Here is a 19224-nt window from a genome sequence, read left to right as displayed (position 1 = left end):
ACCTGGAGCTCCTCCTGGCACCAGAGGCCTCACTGTGGGGCACAGAGGGCCGGCTCCATGCAGAGGGGCCACGTTCTGGGGAGCAGCCCCAGAGCAGGATGTGGCATGGTGAGGTGCCGGCTGCCCCATTGCTCGTTAAAACTGCTGGGCCACACTTAACGAGGTGGCGAGAGGAGCCCTGGGCACTGCCACCAGTGGAGCTGGGGCTCAGGATGGTGAGCGGAGCAGCGGGATGGCTCCTGGCACAGCCACGGCTTTCAGGACCCTCTTCTCACAGCAGCCAGAGAAATTGGGGGATAGCCTCTCCCACCTCAGACACACTGCCCCACACCTCCTGCACCCCCTTTTTAAAATCAGCACAAATTTCTTCACCCATTCAACCACCCACTTCACTCTGATCTGCCCGAGGCTGTTTGCAGAGACGTTTGGTGATGGGGAAGGCACTGCTTTGAATCGGATGCAGCTGAAGTGCAGACCTTGGGATGCCCCATGGAGGCTGGCCATCTCCCTTCCTCCAGCACCCACCTGTTCTCGGGCACAGGACTCAGTGTTTTGGGAAATTACTTGTCTTTTAGCACTGCTTTTGTCCACTGGTTTGTTCCTAGCTGCCATCCCCCCTGCTTCTGCCATCCCCATATCAGGGAGCACGGAGCTACCGGGAGCCATTCGCAGGCCCAGCTGCTCCCTGCTCGCTGTCAGTACCGTGTGTTGGAGGTCAGAATAATCCATGAACAGCCCAGTGTCTGCAGCAGCACCCATTGAGCACCCACCCTGTACATAGCCCTCCAGCACCTCCCACTACTTGACCAAGCTGCATGTGCTGTCGTGTTCCTCCTGTGGTACCGCCAACATCTGTCCTCGTCTGTCCCCAGCTGGAGCCCCTCATCACACCATCGCCACCTGCGTCCTGGACCTCTTATCCATCACTCACACCCAGTGCCAAAAATGCCTCCGGAGCACCAAGCTGAGCTGCTGCTGCCTCCCACTCACTCCCCGGCATCTTATTTATTACCCGAGTTCTCAGTCGGTGGCTCTGTTTTAATAGTGAACTCAGTACGGAGGGGCTCTTAGCAGTATGGAGGGACCCCACCTTGGCCTGGAGGACTGTTTCCATGGATTTCCGTACTCACAATGGGACTCAGAGCCCTTCGTCCCCCAGCACATTTCCTGTGTCCACCTTGGTGCAGGCTCTGCTGCACCCCAACCTTTTAACCTCCGCATCCCATGACGTTTGTGTGCCATCACCACACAGTGTGCACAGCTGTGCCTGCAGCCGTAGGGAAAAGCTCTGAGAGCAGCACGTGGGAGTGGGCAGTGGCCAGCTGCGAGCCAAGAGCTGGGGAGGGGGAAAAAAGGCAAACACACGCATGGACACACAACCTTTGGTTTCCTGTAGCATGGAGCAGCGCTGGGGGCTGCTAGCCCACCCATGCCCTCCCCTCCACTGCTGGTCTGTTGCTGAAGCCAGTGAAGAGCAGGGGGTTACTTCCCCCCCACCCCCACAGTGATGTTGTTTGGCACAAAGCAGCTCTGTGTGAGACATTCTCTTCTGCTGGTACCATTTTTTAAAGCATTTTGTAACATCTCCCATCAACTGTGCAGAGGACGTGTGGATCTGTTTTTCTCCCGGCCCACTCCTCCTCTGCCTCTTTCAGTGTCAAAGTAAGAATTTTTTTTTTTTTTTTTTTTTTTTTTTTTTTTTTTTTTTTTGTGATAATAATAAAACTTTGGAAAAATCTGACCATGTCTGGTGTGGTGGGGGGGTTGGGGAGGGTGGAGATGCTTTGAAACTGATGATGGTGTTGTAAATACTTTGCAATTTGATAATTAAAGACAAACAGACCTCACCAAACAGATGGCTGTGGGTTGTGTATGGTGAAGGAGGACCTCTTGGCATCCCTAAAGGGTCCCACGTGGCTCTCAGGGTTGTCTTGGGGGGGAGCATCAGTCGGGTGAGGGAACTATGGGGCACACACAGCTTTTGTCCTGTATCCGTCTGCCCTGGGACACCCCTGTCTGTGCTGATTGCAGCCTCCTTCAGCTGCTGCTCAGTGAGCTGGCTGGGAGCAGGTTTGCTTCATTAGGGTAATTAGTGGATGCTGATTGGAATCCCTCAGTTGGTGATGAAGTAATTGATTTGTGGGAATAGGCCTTCAGAGAGTGGGGCTGTGGCTGAGCCTCAGTGACCTGTGGTGGTTCTGGTGCCCTGCGTGCTGCTCTGCCTCTGAGGGCTGGTGAGTTGATTTCATCATCTTAAGTGTTTAATGCTTTATGATTTACTTGCTAAAGTAATTAAGTGATGGAGAGGGTATCTTTGGTGGTGAATGTCTCAGTCTATGTGTGATGGGTGGGAAAGGGTGGTTGGTACTCTGCTAGGGCTGCTGCAGCCCTGGGCTTTGTCCTTGCAGTGGGGCAGGGGTTCTGTAGAGCTGGGGTTGGGATGTGGGAAGCCCCGCTGTGTATTTTCTGCGTTTGTGGCTGTGCAGGGAGCAGCCCCAACTCACTGTGTGGGCTGCAGTGCCCTGGAGTGAGTCTTGGTCTGGCTCTGGGGTTTCTCCTATCATCCAAACCCAGCAGAAGGGCCCCTGGTGCAGAGCAGGGTGTGCTTGTGGCAGGGCTGACGTTGTTTTCCTCTCCTGACCCCACCATGCTGCTTCTCTGTTGGGTGACCTAGAAAATGACCTCGTTATGATGGAAAGGCAAAGGGATGGCTTAAGGCTCCTGCAACCAGGGAACACGAGGCAGATGGGCACCTTATTATAAAACAAGGTGATGAGATGTTCTGTGCCAGATCCCTTCTGGGCAGTGCCTGGGCTCCGTAGGACCTGGCACCGCTCTGCTCTGAGCCCCATTGCTTTCCTCATCACTGCACGGTCCCGAGGGCAGGCAGGGACCGCAGTGCTGGAGCTGTGCTGCCCTCCTGGTGGGGTGGCTCTCGGGGAGCACTGCGATGCTGCTGTGTAGCTGGAGCAGGCACTGCACTCGTGTGGGCTCTGTGCAATTCGCAGCACACGAGCACAAGCCGTGATGATGCTCTTGGTACGCGGTCGGGTTTGACCTGTTCTGCAGTTGCAGGCTGGTTTTTCGCGGTCTCTTTATAGAGGATGAGCTGGGGATCAGGGCATTAGCATGGGATCCCGGCTGGGTTCCTGCTCTACCTCGGGCTGTCTGTCTGACCGAGATGAAGTTGCTTTAATTTTCTATCTTCAAAATGAAGATGGTATCTCAGCGCTGTGAAGCGTCGGATAGCACTCCGTGAGGGCTCTGTGCGTATCAAAGGGCTCGTCACTACATCTGGGGAGGGAGCACCACGAAAAGCACGCTGCTTAAGCATCGGTCGAGATCTCTGCCGCCGCCTCTGTCCCTCTTTTGAAGTGCCGCGCTCCCCACGCCAGGCCTCGCACTGGGGAAGCCGCAGCCGCGTCCTGGGTCGGGCTGATGGGCGAAGGCAGGGCTTGCTCTCACCCAAACCGTCTGGCTTTGTGGCTAGGATTTATTTAAATTGCAGTGAAGTGCAGCTTGGTTAGTTAGCAACCCAAATGGACTCTTAAAAGAGATGACTGCATTAGTTTAAATAAAACAATCCTCATAGCTTAAATAAACAAAACTTGAAAGCTGCTCAGAGCGCTCCAACTGCACGGCCGTGCCTTGCAAACGAGCTGTACCTTTCCCTTCTGTTTATTTACGCTGTAACTACTGGCAGCTACAGGGATTCCCTGTAGCTCAGTGACAGAGCTGTCACGTCTCCCCTCGGTGATGTGGCACGCACTTTAAAACGTACAAACAGATACACGCTGGATGCTTTCCAACTTGGACTCAGTGGCCAGGAGTGAGGGCAGAGGTTGGTTTTGGTTCCAGCAGTGCATTTTGGCTCCCACGTGTGCTGATAACTGGTTGTAGCCGGGCACAGCGCTTCCACAAGCCCATCTCACCCAGCGCTGGGCAGAGCTGCGGGCAGGGGCTGACATGAGGCACAGCACTGGGCAGCGTGGGATGGGCTCACAGTGCCTCTGCAGAGAACGGCTCCCTGCTGGGGATTAGGCTGTCAGTTCTGTGCCTTCCTTAAGCTGCAAGGAAAGGAGAGGAATCTGTCGTGGAAGTGCGGAGATGCAGCCAGAAGCACCTGCTGTGTTGCGTGCAAAGTGAGCTTGTTCTGGGAACTGCCAGTACGCTCCCTGGCTCGCCCAGGGTTAGGTGAAACACTTAAAGAGGAGTCAGCACTGCGAGTTACAGGGCCAACAGGCTCTGTCTCTTACTAGAGATTGCATTACTGTGCTTGGAACAAAACAACACTGAGCTGCGTGACTGCTGGGCTAAGGCAGCTGTGACGAACAGTAGTCAGGGCAATAGTCCACAGACCAAAGTCTATAAAGCTTTATTAAACATTTTGAACAGCTGTGCAATGAACAAACAATATTCTGGAAGTTTCACAATTTCATAGCCTGAACTTCCTTGGGACAGCAGCAGCCACTTCTGCTGCGTTCCCCTTTGAGATTGAAGATGAGCAGATGGCAATTGAGAGAACTCTCAGACAGTGCAGTCAATACTTGGTGTTGACTTCAGTTTCTCATAAGCAAGCTGCTGCCCCAGGGAAGGCTCCCCAAGAGCCACTTCTATGGAGAGAACTGCGCAGGGCAAAGCTCTGCACAACAGTGCCTGTGTGCAAGCAACCCACCATCACCCAGGGGAGCCAGGGAGAGGACACAGGAGTACCCAGTGCCTCCATCACCAAGCCACAGCATCAGCACCTTCTGTCACCATCAGCCTGAGAACAGTCATTGAAAGTCATCTGTCCACTGATGGCATCGCTGGCTTCAGGCCGTGCCTACACCTCAGGATCTTCTCTTGCTCTGCACGCACCCAGACTTTTGAGCCACTGTTTGGTTTTCTCAGGTGATGTTCATAGAGTTTCTGAAAAATCCCACATCTTGTTGCAGTCAATTTGGTAAACCCTGGAAATCTAGCAGGGGAAGAGGCAGTCTGCTGCCTGTGAGGCTTTATAAAAGCAGCAGCGTAACTGAGGCTTTCAGGCTATGATCTTGGAGCATTAGTAGTTCAGAAAGCACTTGGGCAGTGCACACATCTCTTTGGCAGGCTGAGCAGCAGGAGATGACTCAACTGCCTCTGGCTCCAGCAGCTTTTGGCCAAGTGCATCTGTGAGCTGTTGAGCTGTCCTTTGATCAGCAAGGTGAGAAGGCTGGCTCCCCACAAAGTGAAGGATGGAGAGGATCCTGGAGCTACTTGAGCAGAATCAGTGTTAGATCACCGTGGCCAACAAGAGAGTGACACACAACTCCACCACCGTGCAACAGTCAGAGGCCAACAGCTCTTTCCTCCACCAGTTCTCAGATAGGAGGGCTGGTGTCCATTCCCAGTGATATGGGAAGGAAAAAAAAACTTCTGCTTCTAAAAAAGCAGGGGGCGCTGCAAGAGTTCACACAGTAAACAAGTCAAATTTCACAGGCTGGTCAGGAATTTACCACTCTAGTCCACACATACATTACAGGAAATAGGCTGTTTTTACTTCAATCACGTGCCTAACACAACCCAACCCTGTTCCCTAGACCCTCCCCCCCCCAATTAAAAGCAAAACCAGAGCTGTCAGCAAACTGGAAGATAATAGTTTTCTAGGTGCCCACTATACTGGGATCGTGAGCTGATTCTGGCAACTGGGATCCTGTGCAGTGATACAAGAAGCAGTTCCCCCAGCAGCTGTAGCAGATGAGGAACAGAGCTGCCAGGAAGACCAAGGCACAGATTGTGCAAGGTTTCCGTTCCAGGAGGAAACTGAGCAGGTAGAAGCCCATGAACATTGAGTGACTGAACCACAAGGCTGGGTTGAGGGGCTTGGGGATGAGCAGGACAGGCAGCAACCACTGGAGGCAGTACATCGTGTCTGGCTGGCGGGGCCTTGTGGCAGCAGCAGTCGGTGCTCCAGTCTCCAGCAGCTCCTCAGGTGGGCTGTCCTGTAGGGGGGAGGTGAGAAAGACAGGCAGACAATCAGCAAACGGGCCAACAGCAGCTCTTCTACGGCTCACTCGAGCACTGCATGCTGCTGATGTTTCAGCTCCTAGTACTAAACTCTGGTGTGTCTCAGCATTGGTAGAAACTCTGCTTTCTGAAGCCCACAGCTGGGGATGAGATTCTCTATTGCTGATATAGAAATGTATCCCTTCTGTGCTCTCTCTGTTTCTTAGGCTTTTACCCTGAGTAGTGATTGACACTTTTCTTTAGTGCAGTGCAGACACAAAAAGGTGGAAGAGGAAACAACAGAAAGAAAAACAAGCAACTGCAGCCCTTCTTACACATGTATTTATCCGAGGCTGCCCGAAGCCTAAAAGTGATGGGAAAAACATGCAGTTGAGTGGTAACACTCATAGGTGGTACAAAGGAAGGGAAAAATGGCAGGTCTGGTGCTTAGCCATGCTTATAGGAAGTGTTAAGGACACAAACTGCTTCCTCCCCACGCGCAGACCCACTCTGATGTCTTAAACAGCAAAAGAAAAAAGCAATCTAGACATGCAGCTGCCCAGGAAAGCCCTGTGCTGTAAAACAAAGGGGAGGACAGTCCCTGCTTAAGGGATTTATAATCCTTGCCAATCAGCTCAAGTCAGATAAGACAAAGTATGCAAATGAATCAAAGAGAGGACCATCTCAAAATGGCAATTTTCATAAGTGCAGTAAACACAGGATTTCCTCCCTTGGATTATCATAAAACCTTGTGGACACAGTGAGCTTCAAGGGCTGCTAACCAGGGATGGCAGCACACCAGAGGTCCAGAAAATACACTTCTATCTTTAGCAACTAGATCAACTGTGCTGTTTTGATTTTTATTTCTAAGCAATTCAAACATACTCATTCAAGAATTCTGGAGGGCTTTAAAATATTAAAATGCCCCAGATATATTTTCACCAAGACAGAATTATTAAAAGAGGGCAAAAGAACAGAGTTCAGCCATCTAATAAAGCAGCATTAGAAGATAAAGATATTCTTGGGGAAAATAACAGACAAGATTTCCTTCAGTTTATGAAGCAGGGAAAGAATGAGATGGGGCACATGGAGCTTACTACCCTAGAAAGGAATAATTATACAAGGGGAGTGCTGAAAGAGAGCAGAGCTTGGGAAGTGGGCTCTTCCCTGTTATCCTATGGTACGTCATGGTGACATGCAGCCAACTGAGTGAGGCAGCTGCCAGTCAAGGCAGAGAAATAAAGGCAAGAGCACAGCCCAGCCCTGCTCCAGCTATGCAGATCCTGGTCAGAATAAGCTTTTTTCTTGCAATCCTTTTTCTGAAAATATTCAGCTGAGCAGTACTGTCAGAGGGATGAAGGGCTGAGCTGAGCCTGTTAGGCTTAGAGCTGGGGGTGTGGGAAGGTTAGAAGGATGAAAGAGTGAGAAAGTAAACAAACAGCACATTCCTCTGGGTCCTGTTGGCAGAAGAAGGGATTTCCTGGCACTGCGAGAGCGAATGAGGGAGCGCACAGAAGAGCCAAGAGAAAACCACACGATTCTCTTCCAAACCCCCACTGAGGTCAGGCCTGTGTCTCACAGCTCCTTGGTACCAAGCAGCCCTGGTGTCAGGAGCAGGAAGCACGCTGCCATCCACTGTGCACCCAGCAGCAGGATCTCTTCTAATGTTAGTGGAAAACAGCACAGGCCAAAATCTCCAGAGCAAACAGATTCAGAGAATTCGGGGGAAGCATGTTGTGCTGCCTGTCCTGCTAGAGAGTGCTCTCCTGCAGAGGGCAGCTGGGGTTCAGTTAGGCAGCCAGAGGAATAGGGAAGAAGTTATTTTACACTGCAGTGTAGCTACAGTAAAACTGAAGGAATACAATCTCAGTGCTGGTCCTGTCTTATGCAGCTCATATCTTCACGGGCAAGTCCAGTCCCACGCCAGTTTTCCTCATCCGTGAACTGGGAATAACAATTACTCATTCCACAGCAAAAAATGCTGTCTGCTGGCCTCTGTGAATCAGTTAGCTGCTTCTGGAGAGAAAAGCACTGCTGAATCATTAGGTAACTTCTTAACTGGGAATTGTTCTGAGAAAAGATTCAACAGAGATTTGAACAGATGATAAATGAACCCCACTACCCCAACTTCTATTTCCTGTCCTGCTGAGGCAGAGACCACATTGCCTCCAGTAAGTCAAGTTGTGCTGCATCAACCATCTCCAGCCACCCTCCAGAGTGCTCTCTCCTTGAAGTTTCCTGCAGTCTCTTTCCCACCACAGACACAGGCCTCACACCAAGTTAATCACTGTTAAATATGGGTACTTCCTGAAGAGCCAGCTGCTTGCAGCAATCAGAAAAACCACTCTGCAGAACAAAGAAACACTTCACAGTGTCTTTCTTTACTATGAAGTTTTACGTCAGTGCCCTCACATCTCCAGAACTCTTACACTTCAAACAAATGCAGATGTTTGAACAGTTAGTCTTGTATCTGTAGTCAGTTTGCTCTTATTTTCCATGCCTCTTAACTCTACACTAGTTAAGGGCTGAAAAAAACATTGTCTATGTGATCCCACAGCTGATCCTGGATAAGGTAACTGCTACTTGAAACTTTCACACCCCTGTATTCCTCGTGGGATTTTCCACAATTAAGACTCGTGCTCTTCCCCACTCTTCAGCGCAGTCCTTTATACTGCTGGCAGAGGGATAAAGTTCTCTTTCCAAACGATCAATTCTCCTTCTGCTGAGGGTTTCCTGCAGAGAAATGGTGCCTCCCATTGTCAGCTCTTCACCGAACAGGGAAGAATCACTCCCTCAGCATCCAGGATAGAGAGTCCCTTCTCAAAGCCATAACAGCACGCAGGTTATGCAGATCTGCCTGGATTCTCAAGCAACAGTCTGCTGGTGAAACTTGCAAATGAGACATTCCTCCCTTGCTTTCTTTGTCCCCTCCTTATGATCCAAGCAAAAGATTACCGTGTCCCAGAACAAATAATTACCTGTCGGCCAACAGCGCTTCTACCAGCACCCTGTTTCACAACGCGCCCTGCTTTCCCTCAACCAGTTGCTCTCGTTCTCCCCTGCCCGTGTGACTCATCTCATTCTTTAGCAGCCCGCTGTCCTGCTATCCTCAGGAGTGCTCAAGTCATCTGACTTGGCTGCTGCTGAGTTTACCATCAGTTCCTCTTCATGCAGCACCTCGGGCTCCTCCACAGCAATCAGAGCCACACCAACTTGCTCCAGCCCCCTCGGCAGCACAGCTCGTGATGCTCCTGCTGCTCTCCCTGCTGCCAGCACTCTGGGCTCCCCTCAGATCTCCAGGCGCTGCTGCAGCCTCCTCCCTAACGCTTCCTGCAGTGTGGGGAGGTTCCCTGCACACTTCGTTAGTAAGCAAACACCGACGCTTTTCCACATGCCTATTAATCAGTTTCCACAGCGTGCAGAGTCCTTCCTTCTCTCATCTTCCCTCCCTCCCAAGACCATTCAAATCCAGCAGTTCTTATTGGCATGTTTGTGGGGAAGACTTTCAGATTCCTATGCAGGCAGACAGGCACACCTTTCCCACCCAGAAAGAAAAACAAAGCATTAATTAGGACAAGTCACAGGATCACAGAACGGCCAGGGTTGGCAGGGACCTCAAGGATCACGAATCTCCAACCCCGGTGCCACACTCAGGGCCACCAACCTCCCCATTTCATAGCAGCCCAGGCTGCCCAGGGCCCCATCCAACCTGGCCTTGAACACCTCCAGGGATGGACGGGGCATCCACAGCCTTTCTGGGCAGCTGTTCCAGCACCTCACCGCTCTCATAGTAAAGAAATTCCCCCTGACATCCAACCTCAATCTTCCCTCCCTCAACTTCAAACCATTTCCCCTTGTCCTGCAGTTATCAACTCTTTCAAAGAGTTGATTCCCCTCCTGTTTGTAGGCTCCCTTTAGGTACTGAAGGCTGCAGTGAAGTCACCCCCAGCCTTCTTTTCTCCAGGCTGAACAAGCCCAGCTCCCTCAGCCTGTCTTCATAGGGAAGGTGCTGCAGCCCCCTGATCATCTCTGTGGCCCTTCACAAGTCTAGTATTTTGCAGTATTAAATCCACGTGAGGAGCTAGCAAGGTGTTCCTTGGTATTCCACAAGCTAATCCAGAAACTGTGAGGCTGACAAGTGCTCATACCCAGCAAGTTTCCTGTATCAGTATGTCACAACTGAGTTAATATCTTTCTTGAGAAAGTCTTAACTCCTTAAGCAGTCCATTTACCCCTCTCCCAGGAGCTCAAATTCCTGCTTGGGAACCAAAAGCCACATATCTAGATAAAAATCTCCCAAGTTAAAGTGTGTATACACTTAAAGTGTGCCTCAGGGATGTGCACTGAGTTTGCTGTGCATAAGGCTCACCTATAGCACAGTTTGCTTAAAACAGTTCAGATCCAGAACCTCATTGCAGCCATGCAGCTTTAAGTTATGTGTGTGGGCAGAGCTTCCTGCTGCCAGCATGTGTTTAAAACCAACTTGCAAATACTGTCCAGTGTCCAAAACAGCTGCTAAATACAATATCCAAAGCACTGGGGAGAAAGAGGTGGAGGAGCTATTAAGTGACAATTTTTTTTATTATTATTTTCAGCTAAGAAAAACAACAGCCCAGCATTCTACATGTCAGTGCTATCTCTTAAAAACAGACATACAAAATAACCAAGAACCACAACTGTTCAAACTTTTAAGACCTATCTGTAATATCAGAGATTTAATGTCAGCTTTTATTCTGGTAATTCCGGCTGTTTTTCTGTGTTTTTTGTTTGTTTTTTCTTTTTTTTTTTTTAGTTTAAGTTTATCTGCCAGTATGACTCAGCTGGAAAAAGTGAGCCTTCCATTTCTGGCAAAAGCCTTATGCCATTCTTTGATAAGTTCATGCCTTGGAACACTTGGTGGAGACTCAGAAATGGTGCAATAGAATTGCAAACGCTTTTCCAAAAGAGCAGCAAATCCTTGATTAATCAAGCCTCAGGGGTTACAAAGTGTTCTGGTTTCTCAAGCTAGAGACAATCCACAGCAACACTCCTTTCATGGAAAGTGTAGACATCTGCTGAGACACTTGTTACCATTTCCAGGGCTGCTCTCACAGCTTCGTTACTTCACTGGGGAATTGATCAGACAGTGTCCAGTTACCGTGCAGACCTGCCTGCTCGGACCGCAGCACAGTTAAAGCCAATATAGAGCCGATGAACCTCTGGACAGGAGAGAGAGGATGGCAGGGCTGTTTTTCAGAGCGGGAAATCACAGAAGCAGAACCTTAACTCAGTTAGCTCTATGGTAGAGCTAACATCAACAATTGTCAAGTGCTGCTATTCTCCTTTGTACTAATTTAATTATCACTGGATCTTATTCTCCACCCCCTTGGCCTTAACTTGCCAATAACCATAAAATTCCTGGCCTATTCTACATTCCCTAAAGAACACCACTATTTTTCTTTCGGATCCCCTCAGGAAACCCTCTTTGTGCCTCTGACACCACGACGTGTGAGCGTGAGTACAGGACTCAGATTTCTGCCTCGCAAATCGAGGCAAATCCACAGCGCGTTCTGGGGAGCCGTGACACACAGGCTGGAAAGGCAGAAGCCGTTCCACGTTTGTAAGATGGGTTGTTCTGGCAGCGGGCTCCTTCAGAGTTCAGTGCCGGGAGGGCCGCCCGGCACAGCTACAGGGAAAGGGGAGCAGAGAGCGGCGGGGAAGCAAAGTGCAACGCCGACGGCGGCCCGATCCCGCCGGTGTCGCGGCGCTCCTCCGCCTGCCCTCCCGCCCTCTGTCGCCCAGCTCCGGCCCGGCCGGCGGCGCCTGCCCTCCCCCGCGCGGGGCCCGGCCCGTACTCACGGCGCGGTGCCGCCGCCTCACACCGCCATCCCTGGGCCGTCTCCACGCGCCGCGCCCTGCGGAGGGAGAGGAGAGGCCGATTCGGAGCCGCGTGCCGACGCCCGCCCGGGGACCTCTCCACCCTCCCTCCCCGCCTCCCCCGGCCCGGCCCCGCCGCCCCGCACTGGCTCCGCCGCGGGCCGCGCTCAGGCGGCGGCGGGGGCAGCGCGGCCGCTCCGTCAGGCGGCGCCGCGGGCAGCCGCGCGGGGTGGGAACTGCGCATGCGTGGCAGGTAGCCGAGTGGACTGAGAATACTGCGCACGCGCGGCTGATGGCGGACGAGTTGAGAGCACTGCGCATGCGCTGCAGATGGACGAGGGGACTGAAAGCACTGCACATGCGCGATGTTGTCATGCGCGCGGCTCCGTTGTTTGACCTGCGCTTCTGTGCGCTGCTGGTGCGGATGGCCGAGGGGCTGCGGAGGAGTGAGAGTCGCTGGTATGGAGGGGTGAACGGGAGTTATGCTGAAGTTCTTGTGATTTGATAGCGGCACCGTCCCAGGCCACGCTACGGCACTTGTCCTCCCGCTGCAGGTTGCTAACGGCAGCAAAGCTGAAGTGTGTGCTGTGCAGAATGGTGCCCTGCTGTGTGCACAGTGCTGCTGGGCACTGCTGGGCCAGTGCTGGCACTGCAGTGCAGACGCAGAGATGCACGGATTCAGTATGAATGGTGCCTGGGGGCAGCAGAGAGGTATCCTGTGCTGCTGTAGGAGGGCAGTGGTTCAAAATCTGCCAAGTGAGGCTCTGTGTGCTCATGGCTGCTCTGAGCTGGCAAGCGAACCCTGGGGGTGAAAGAGGGGACAAGCAGGCAATTTAGTGCCCACAACTGATGGTTCGTTTGTAAAGTGGCTCAGCTGTGGTACAGGCTGGAAGGAGAGCACTGGAATGTGGCACTGTGGCAGAGCAGGTGGCACCACCTCTGATCCCTGTGCTGCCCTACAGCTCTCTGCATCTGCTCCCACTGACTGCAGCACTTTGCTGCAGCCCCACAGCACACGGGGCTCCCTCTGCCTGTGGTGTCAGGAAACAAACCCAAAGAGGAGCAGCACAAATGTACAAAACAGCTCAAGTTTACTTTCAGCATAATTCCCAGCACATAAGTTACCCCTTCTCCCAAACAGAACACTTAACACGTTTCCTAACCCTGTACAAGTGCAGTTCAGTAGTTAACGAGCTTAGAGCTGCTTCCCACCTTAATTACAGAAGCAATCCCTTAGCTTGTAGGACCCAGGAGAGGGATGCAGGCAGCAAAGGCAGGAGGCAGCAGGGCTCTGCTCCTCCCAGGGCCGTGCCCCAAGCTCTCAGATGGGCGGCACACCCCTGAGCCTGCGGATGACATTGGCCAGCCGCTTGGCCAGCCCTCCACGGCTGGGCTCCTCCACGTGGAATGTCCTAGTTAGCAGGTTGTAGAAGGAGCCATAGCACACAGCCACCACCGTGCACGTCAGGCAAATGACATTGTAAGGCATGCTGAAGTCTGGTGTTGGCAAGTTCACCAGCAGTGGCTCCGTGTACAGGCGCAAGAAATAGCTGGAGCCATCGGAGGAAGGAAACCTGGAGAAGGGAAGCAGGAGTCAGCCTGCACAAGACAGACTGTGCTGTTCAGCCCCAGGCCTGCGTGGCTCTGGAAGTGCTCACAGCCCCTTAGGGTCAGGCCCTCCTGAAGACCTCTGAATCCCATAGGAAATCACAGAAGAGGCAGTGGGGACCTACACCAACAGTTGCCTCTTGTAGCTGCCTCCCTCACAAGGACCCCTGACACACCACAGACACCCTCCAGGACCCCTGAGGTTTTGCAGGCTGGTGAAGCCCAGATGGGATGACAGCTGCAGCAGGCCTGCAGCACATTCCCTCTTCCCAGCAGAAAGGCACACTCACAGTGAGGTGAAGAGTGGGCTCTCCTCCATATTCACATCCTTCATTGCAATGACACTGGGCACCAGGGCACTAAGTACAGATGAACTAAGAAGACAAAGGATATATTGGTGTCAGTCTTGCCAGTGAAGAGAACAAAAGTTCTTCCCACCCCAGAAACCCAGGCAGCAAGTGCTGCACATAACCCAGAAGGAAATGAGAAGCTGAGAGGTGACTTTACCTGACGTAGAAGCCGTGATTAGGGTCAGGCGGGTACTCTGTCCACTTCAGTAAAGCCCTCTCAAACTGGATTGTGATCTTGGTGGCAGAATTGGCTGGAAGCTGGATCAGCATTTCCAGGAGGTGAGGTCGTTTCCTGTCTTGGGCTGGCTGGTAGTGAATATAACCTAACCCCAAAGACATACATCAGTGGCATGGGCTGGGGGGGGGGAATGGCAGGGGAATGTCAAGCCTCACACTGCCCAGAGATCTCCACAGAGTGGATAATTTTGCTTCCCCTGTCCTGGCAAGAGTTCTTCTGGGCAAGTGAAGATGCACGGGTAAAAAAAGACATGTTAAAGCTAACTCTGGCTGGTCTTCAGCAATGATGACGCATGAAAGTCAGTGTTCAAAAAGAAAGGTAAAAATGTAAAATGTAATCAAGTCAACAATTTTAAATTAAGGTTCCTTTACCGCCCAAATCAATTTGCTTTGGTTCAGCATCTTGCTGGTTTATGAAACACTGTCCACGTGAGTCTATAGGACAGACTTATTAAAAGCAAATCTTGAGTGGTAGATTGAAGGCTGGGAAAACACCATAAGATGTTTCATTTCCCAGGCATGCTACCCAGTTATTGTTGGGTCCAAGGGAGGGAACTAAACCATCTCTGGAATGTGCTGCTTGTGCCAAGGGATTCAGATGGAATATGCTGCCAGGAATGTCTACTTACTTGGCTTGTTTTCTTTTCCCTTGGTTATGATAGTCAGAGTGTGCACATAGAGTCGCAGATACCATGGCACAGTCTCCAGCAGGATCACAGGGAAAGCACGGTATGGGTGAGTGTTGTAGATGAGCGTGCTGATTTCTCCAGTCTGCAGCCCATACCCACTTACATAGCGCTGAGCATGCATTATGGGTGTTGACAGTTCCGCTGCAGAAAGGAAAAGGAAAGAGGAATGAGAGGCTGATGACAGGAGCTTTTGGGCCCGCAGCCCTGGCCAGCAGTGCAGAGGAGATAACGCTGTGATCACTCACAGCTGTCTTCAGGCCGCTTCCACTTCAGCTGCACATTGAGGCTACGAGATGCATTGAAGAGCACAGGGCTGAGCAGGTCATAGACTGCATAGGTTGTCTTGTCTCCTTGGACAATTGCTTCGTGTACAGATGTTGGTGTGGGGGTCACTTCCAGTAACTCTTTTTCCTGAGAAAGCGAGTGGACCATGAAAAGGAAAATTGCTCGTGAAATAAATTGTGGTGCTGGGCAAAACCCTACTCAGAAGCAGCCAGCCTGAGCTTTCCCATCCAACAACCAGTTCAGCACACTTGCTGACACCTCTGAGCTCAGTCCCTGGTGTAAGAGGCAAGGATGCTTCAGTGCCACTGAACTGAGAAAGCAGGAAGCTCCCTCATCCATGGGTGTTACCTTGTTCTTAGGAGAGATGTCAACGTAGACCTTGCTCTCTGATGCCAGAGGACACGCGTCGGTAAGGGTGCGAGAGAACATCTTAAACAGGGACCAATCTGTGGGAGGCAAATGCAGTGATGGATGGTTTGAGCTGGGCTGTAGGGAGCACAGCATAGTGGTGCTGAGCTTACCTTTCTTTCCTTGGCCAGTGGTAAAGCTGTCAAAGACCACAGTGAGTGTCTGCCTGAGCTCCCAGGAAACAGCCAGGCAGGAAGCATCCTGTGGAAGAGAGCTTCAATCACACCTTCTGGAAAGGCAAGACAGAAGGACTGCAAGAGTCCCATCAGGGCGCACATGAGACCAGAAAAAGTGTGAGATACTGCAGGGGAGGTGGCCAAAATCATGTCACTGAGCAGTCACAACAATGAGGCTACTAGTTTTCCCTAGGGAGTGATAAAGCTTCCTACAACTCAGCACCAGTTAAAGCTTGCTAAAATTGAATTCTCCTCAATTTGTAGAGCACCAAGTGGCCATGAGACACCCTGCACTGCCCAGCTGCTGGAGCAAAGAGGGAGGAGCAGGAGGGAGCCACTGGGCTTGATGCTTACCCGGCAGATGGGGCGGATGTGCACTGCCTGCGAGTGGTAGCTGCTGTGGAACAACCGCTCAGCCTTGAGCAGCACAGCCAGACCAGCCTGCAGGGAGAAGAGGAAAAACTCAGTCCGTGGTCTGCTCTCTGCAAGGCTTTGAGACTTCCTTGTGCGCATTACTGAATTGCACCTAGCTCCACAGAGTGTATCCCAGTGCTGGAACAGAACTCGCCATTACCTTTGAGCCACATGGCAGCAGCTTCTTCCAAGGTGTGAGGTTCTCTGTGCAGACCACCTCCCGGGGCAGGACGGCATATCGCAGGAGACGGTGATCTGTCCCTGTGTAGGGAAGTGGAGAGTTAGCAGTCTGGGACTGTTTAGCCTGGAGAAGCGGAGGCTCAGGGGAGACCTATTCACTCCCTACGACTCCCTGAGAGTTGGGGGTCAGCTTCTTCTCCCAGGTAATAGCAATAGGATGAGAGGCAATGGCCTCAAGTTGTGCTAAAGGAGGTTCAGATTGAATATTAGGAAGAATTTCTTCTCTGAAAGAGTTTGGAACAAGTTGCACAGGGAAGTGGGAGAGTCCTCATCCCTGGAAGTGTTTAAGGAAAGTGTAAATGTAGCACTTAGGGACATGGTTTAGTGGGCAGCATCGGTGGTAGGTGGATGGTTGGACTAGACAATCTTAAGAGGTCTTTTCCAACCTTAATGATTCTATGGTTCTGCTGCAGAAGCAGACCAGTTCCATTCTCTAGTGTACCTCAGAGCCCAGCACCCTTTGAAGGTGCCTAAAATGCCACAGTCTCAATCAGGAATAGATCCTACTTGTTCAGAGTGATTTGGAAAGACTAAAGTAAGGGTATTTCTTTGCAGATTTTTTTTCAGAGTGCCTTAAATCCTGCAGTTCTCACTGGATGCTTTGTAAAACATGTTTCAGAGATAGCTAAGGGCTTGCAAGCACCTGCCACATATTTATTTCGGGTTTCCTCTGCATAAATAAAGCTTCAATAGTAGGGAGAGGAAATGCTTCCAGCAACTTAGCAATCCCCACTGTACTGTCTGTATTCAGATAGGGCACTGCCAGCTGCTGAAGTAAGGTTAGCTGACAGGAAACAGTGGGAACACTTGTTTTCCTGAGCGAGCTAGAACAGCACCAGCCTCTCTGGTATTTGTTCACGGACACAGGATTTCCCTTTCTAGGGATATCTCATCACAGTGACATCAACACAGGAAAAAACACTGCTAGTGCAGGAGTCCCTGCAGGACCTGCACCCAGATGTGCCATGGGGGCAGTAGAACTAAGGCTAGGGATGAGAGTCAGTGCACAAAGCCAGCTCTTCAGATGTGTGGGTCAGGCTCACCATTGGCTACACCCAGGGGTTTGAAGGACGCTGTTGGAGTGACTGTGTTGGTGGAGTCAATGAAGTTCAGAGAAGCACAGAATATTCCCGAGAGGATGTTACTCAGTTCTTTCCAGGCTTTGTCAACACTGCGTGAGAACAGACACCAAAGATTACTCATTAGCTTGGAGCCTCTGAACAACAGGTGTTAATTCAGTAACATCCAATAACATACTGCAGTGACCACACTGGCTTTCAGGAGCTTTCAGGTTGTTGGTCACTCACTGTCCACCCCTCCCAGTGCTTTGTTCTAACACATGAGATGTGGGTGTTTACTGCAGGGGCAGTAGCTGGGCTGGCAGTGAGTGGTACGTAAGGCTGGGGGAGCAGTGAGCAAGTGGTGGGGGCTGGATGGGGCAACTTAAGGCAGCTTTCAGTGGGATGGCAGGACAGAGAGAGCTCTGTGAATCCACACTGAGCTGCTGCAGCCAAGCTAGAGGGAACGTGAGACAGGGAATGGTGACAGTTTATAGGAATCAGAGGAAGTGAGTCATGGGTAAGAGCTTGGGGTGTAACCCTGCCACCACAGCCAGAGCTTTGTCATCACAGAGACAAGAGGGAATTGTTCCTTGAGTGAACAAGAGCTTCTCTCCCTGCAGCACTCTGCTCTTCAGACTGAGCACAGGTCCATTCTGTTTCTCCTTACAGCTGTTCCTCTCTTACAGGTCCTTCACTCCACCTGACATCAAACCATTTCTAGCTGAAGGCAAGCCCCAGCAAGCAGTACCTCTGAGGAGAGGAGGCTATGGACACCGTGCTGCAGGGACAGATGTGCTGCCTGCTCTCCATCTGCAGCCCTGCATCCCACCTGGACAAGGCTACAATCCCATAGATGCAGTGGTTGCTGGAGGTACATACTCAGGGACGGTGTCCTGGAACCAGACCCAGAGCTCAGCGCCAGCAGGGGCCCCCAGGGGCGGCTGCCCCCAACTCTGGGTACTCCAGAAGCCCTGCGTAAGGGCAAGGTGCAGCTCCTGCACGCCGTGTGCCGCCACCAGCTGCCCCAGCGCCTTCGGGAAGAGCCTGTAGTGAGAGACTACGGGGGTGTGAATGCCATGACGTCACCGCTGCGACACCGCGCCTCCGCCTGCTGACGTCATCAACCCCATGTAATCACGCAGCCTTGTTCCCGTGTCACCGCACCCCACGGCATCAGCACCGAGTAGCCTCGCCTCCCTTATCGGTACGTGGCGCGACACGACCTTCGACCCCGCGTGACGTCACCACAGCACGTGCGACGTCGCACGCCCTCCGACGTGACGTCACACCCGCATCTCCAACGTCACCGCGCCGCCCTACCTGCCCCGTGCTGCAGGTCGGCGTCCCAGCGCGTGCGGAACTGGAAAACGGCGGCCACGTCCCCCACGGGCAGGGGCCGCAGCAGCAGCTCCTCCCGCAGCACGCCCCGCGTTGTCCCCTGCCCCAGCCCCGCCGCCAGCAGCAGCACCAGCCCCGCCGCCAGCATGGCCGCCCGCCCCGCCCACCTACTTCCGCTTCCGGTCCTGCCGCCCAATGGCGCCCGCTTCCGGCGTCGCGGCGGAGGTGCGGGTCGGCGGTGCTGCCTGTGTGCTGTGGCGCGCTGTGCGGGCGGCGCCCCTCTCATTGCCCGGGCCCGGTCAGGGCAGCGAGTTGTCGCCGGCTCCAGTGGTGACGGCATGCATATAGCCCGCGTGGCAGGAGCCTGGGTTCTCCTCTGAGAGCTTTCCTTTGCTCCTGCCGTCTGTGGGCTCTGCGAGGACTGTCCTCAAGGCCCAGCGCTGCCCTCGCTGCCCGCGGTTCCCTCTCCTCGGAATGCCCCTCTGCGTTCTAGTCTCCCTGTGATGTGTCTGTCCTGCAGGCAGCAGATTCCTTTGGGAGTGGGCTCTTCTGCACGCTGCTTCCATGTGCTAATCTCAGGAGGAAGGCCGCA

General features: G+C 52.4%; 2 protein-coding genes across 2 annotated transcripts; both read right to left on the bottom strand.

The window, feature by feature from the left end:
* Window positions 1-5627: 5627 nt before the first annotated feature.
* Window positions 5628-7907, bottom strand: BLCAP (BLCAP apoptosis inducing factor; the record flags this gene model as incomplete). The annotated part of the gene is given in 3 exon segments (XM_079543380.1): window positions 5628-5929; window positions 5932-5966; window positions 7867-7907. Coding segments are annotated over 3 exon segments (378 nt in total).
* Window positions 7908-13147: 5240 nt separating this feature from the next.
* On the bottom strand, window positions 13148-18976 carry PIGT (phosphatidylinositol glycan anchor biosynthesis class T; the record flags this gene model as incomplete). The annotated part of the gene is given in 13 exon segments (XM_079543492.1): window positions 13148-13400; window positions 13725-13808; window positions 13942-14107; window positions 14651-14851; window positions 14956-15121; window positions 15344-15441; window positions 15517-15604; window positions 15934-16020; window positions 16154-16254; window positions 17277-17404; window positions 18615-18799; window positions 18803-18931; window positions 18935-18976. Coding segments are annotated over 13 exon segments (1728 nt in total).
* Window positions 18977-19224: the final 248 nt, after the last annotated feature.

Source organism: Tetrao urogallus (genome assembly GCF_951394365.1).
Source record: "Tetrao urogallus genome assembly, chromosome: 16".
Lineage (NCBI taxonomy): Eukaryota > Metazoa > Chordata > Aves > Galliformes > Phasianidae > Tetrao > Tetrao urogallus.
This window is presented reverse-complemented; position numbering and strand designations above follow the sequence as displayed.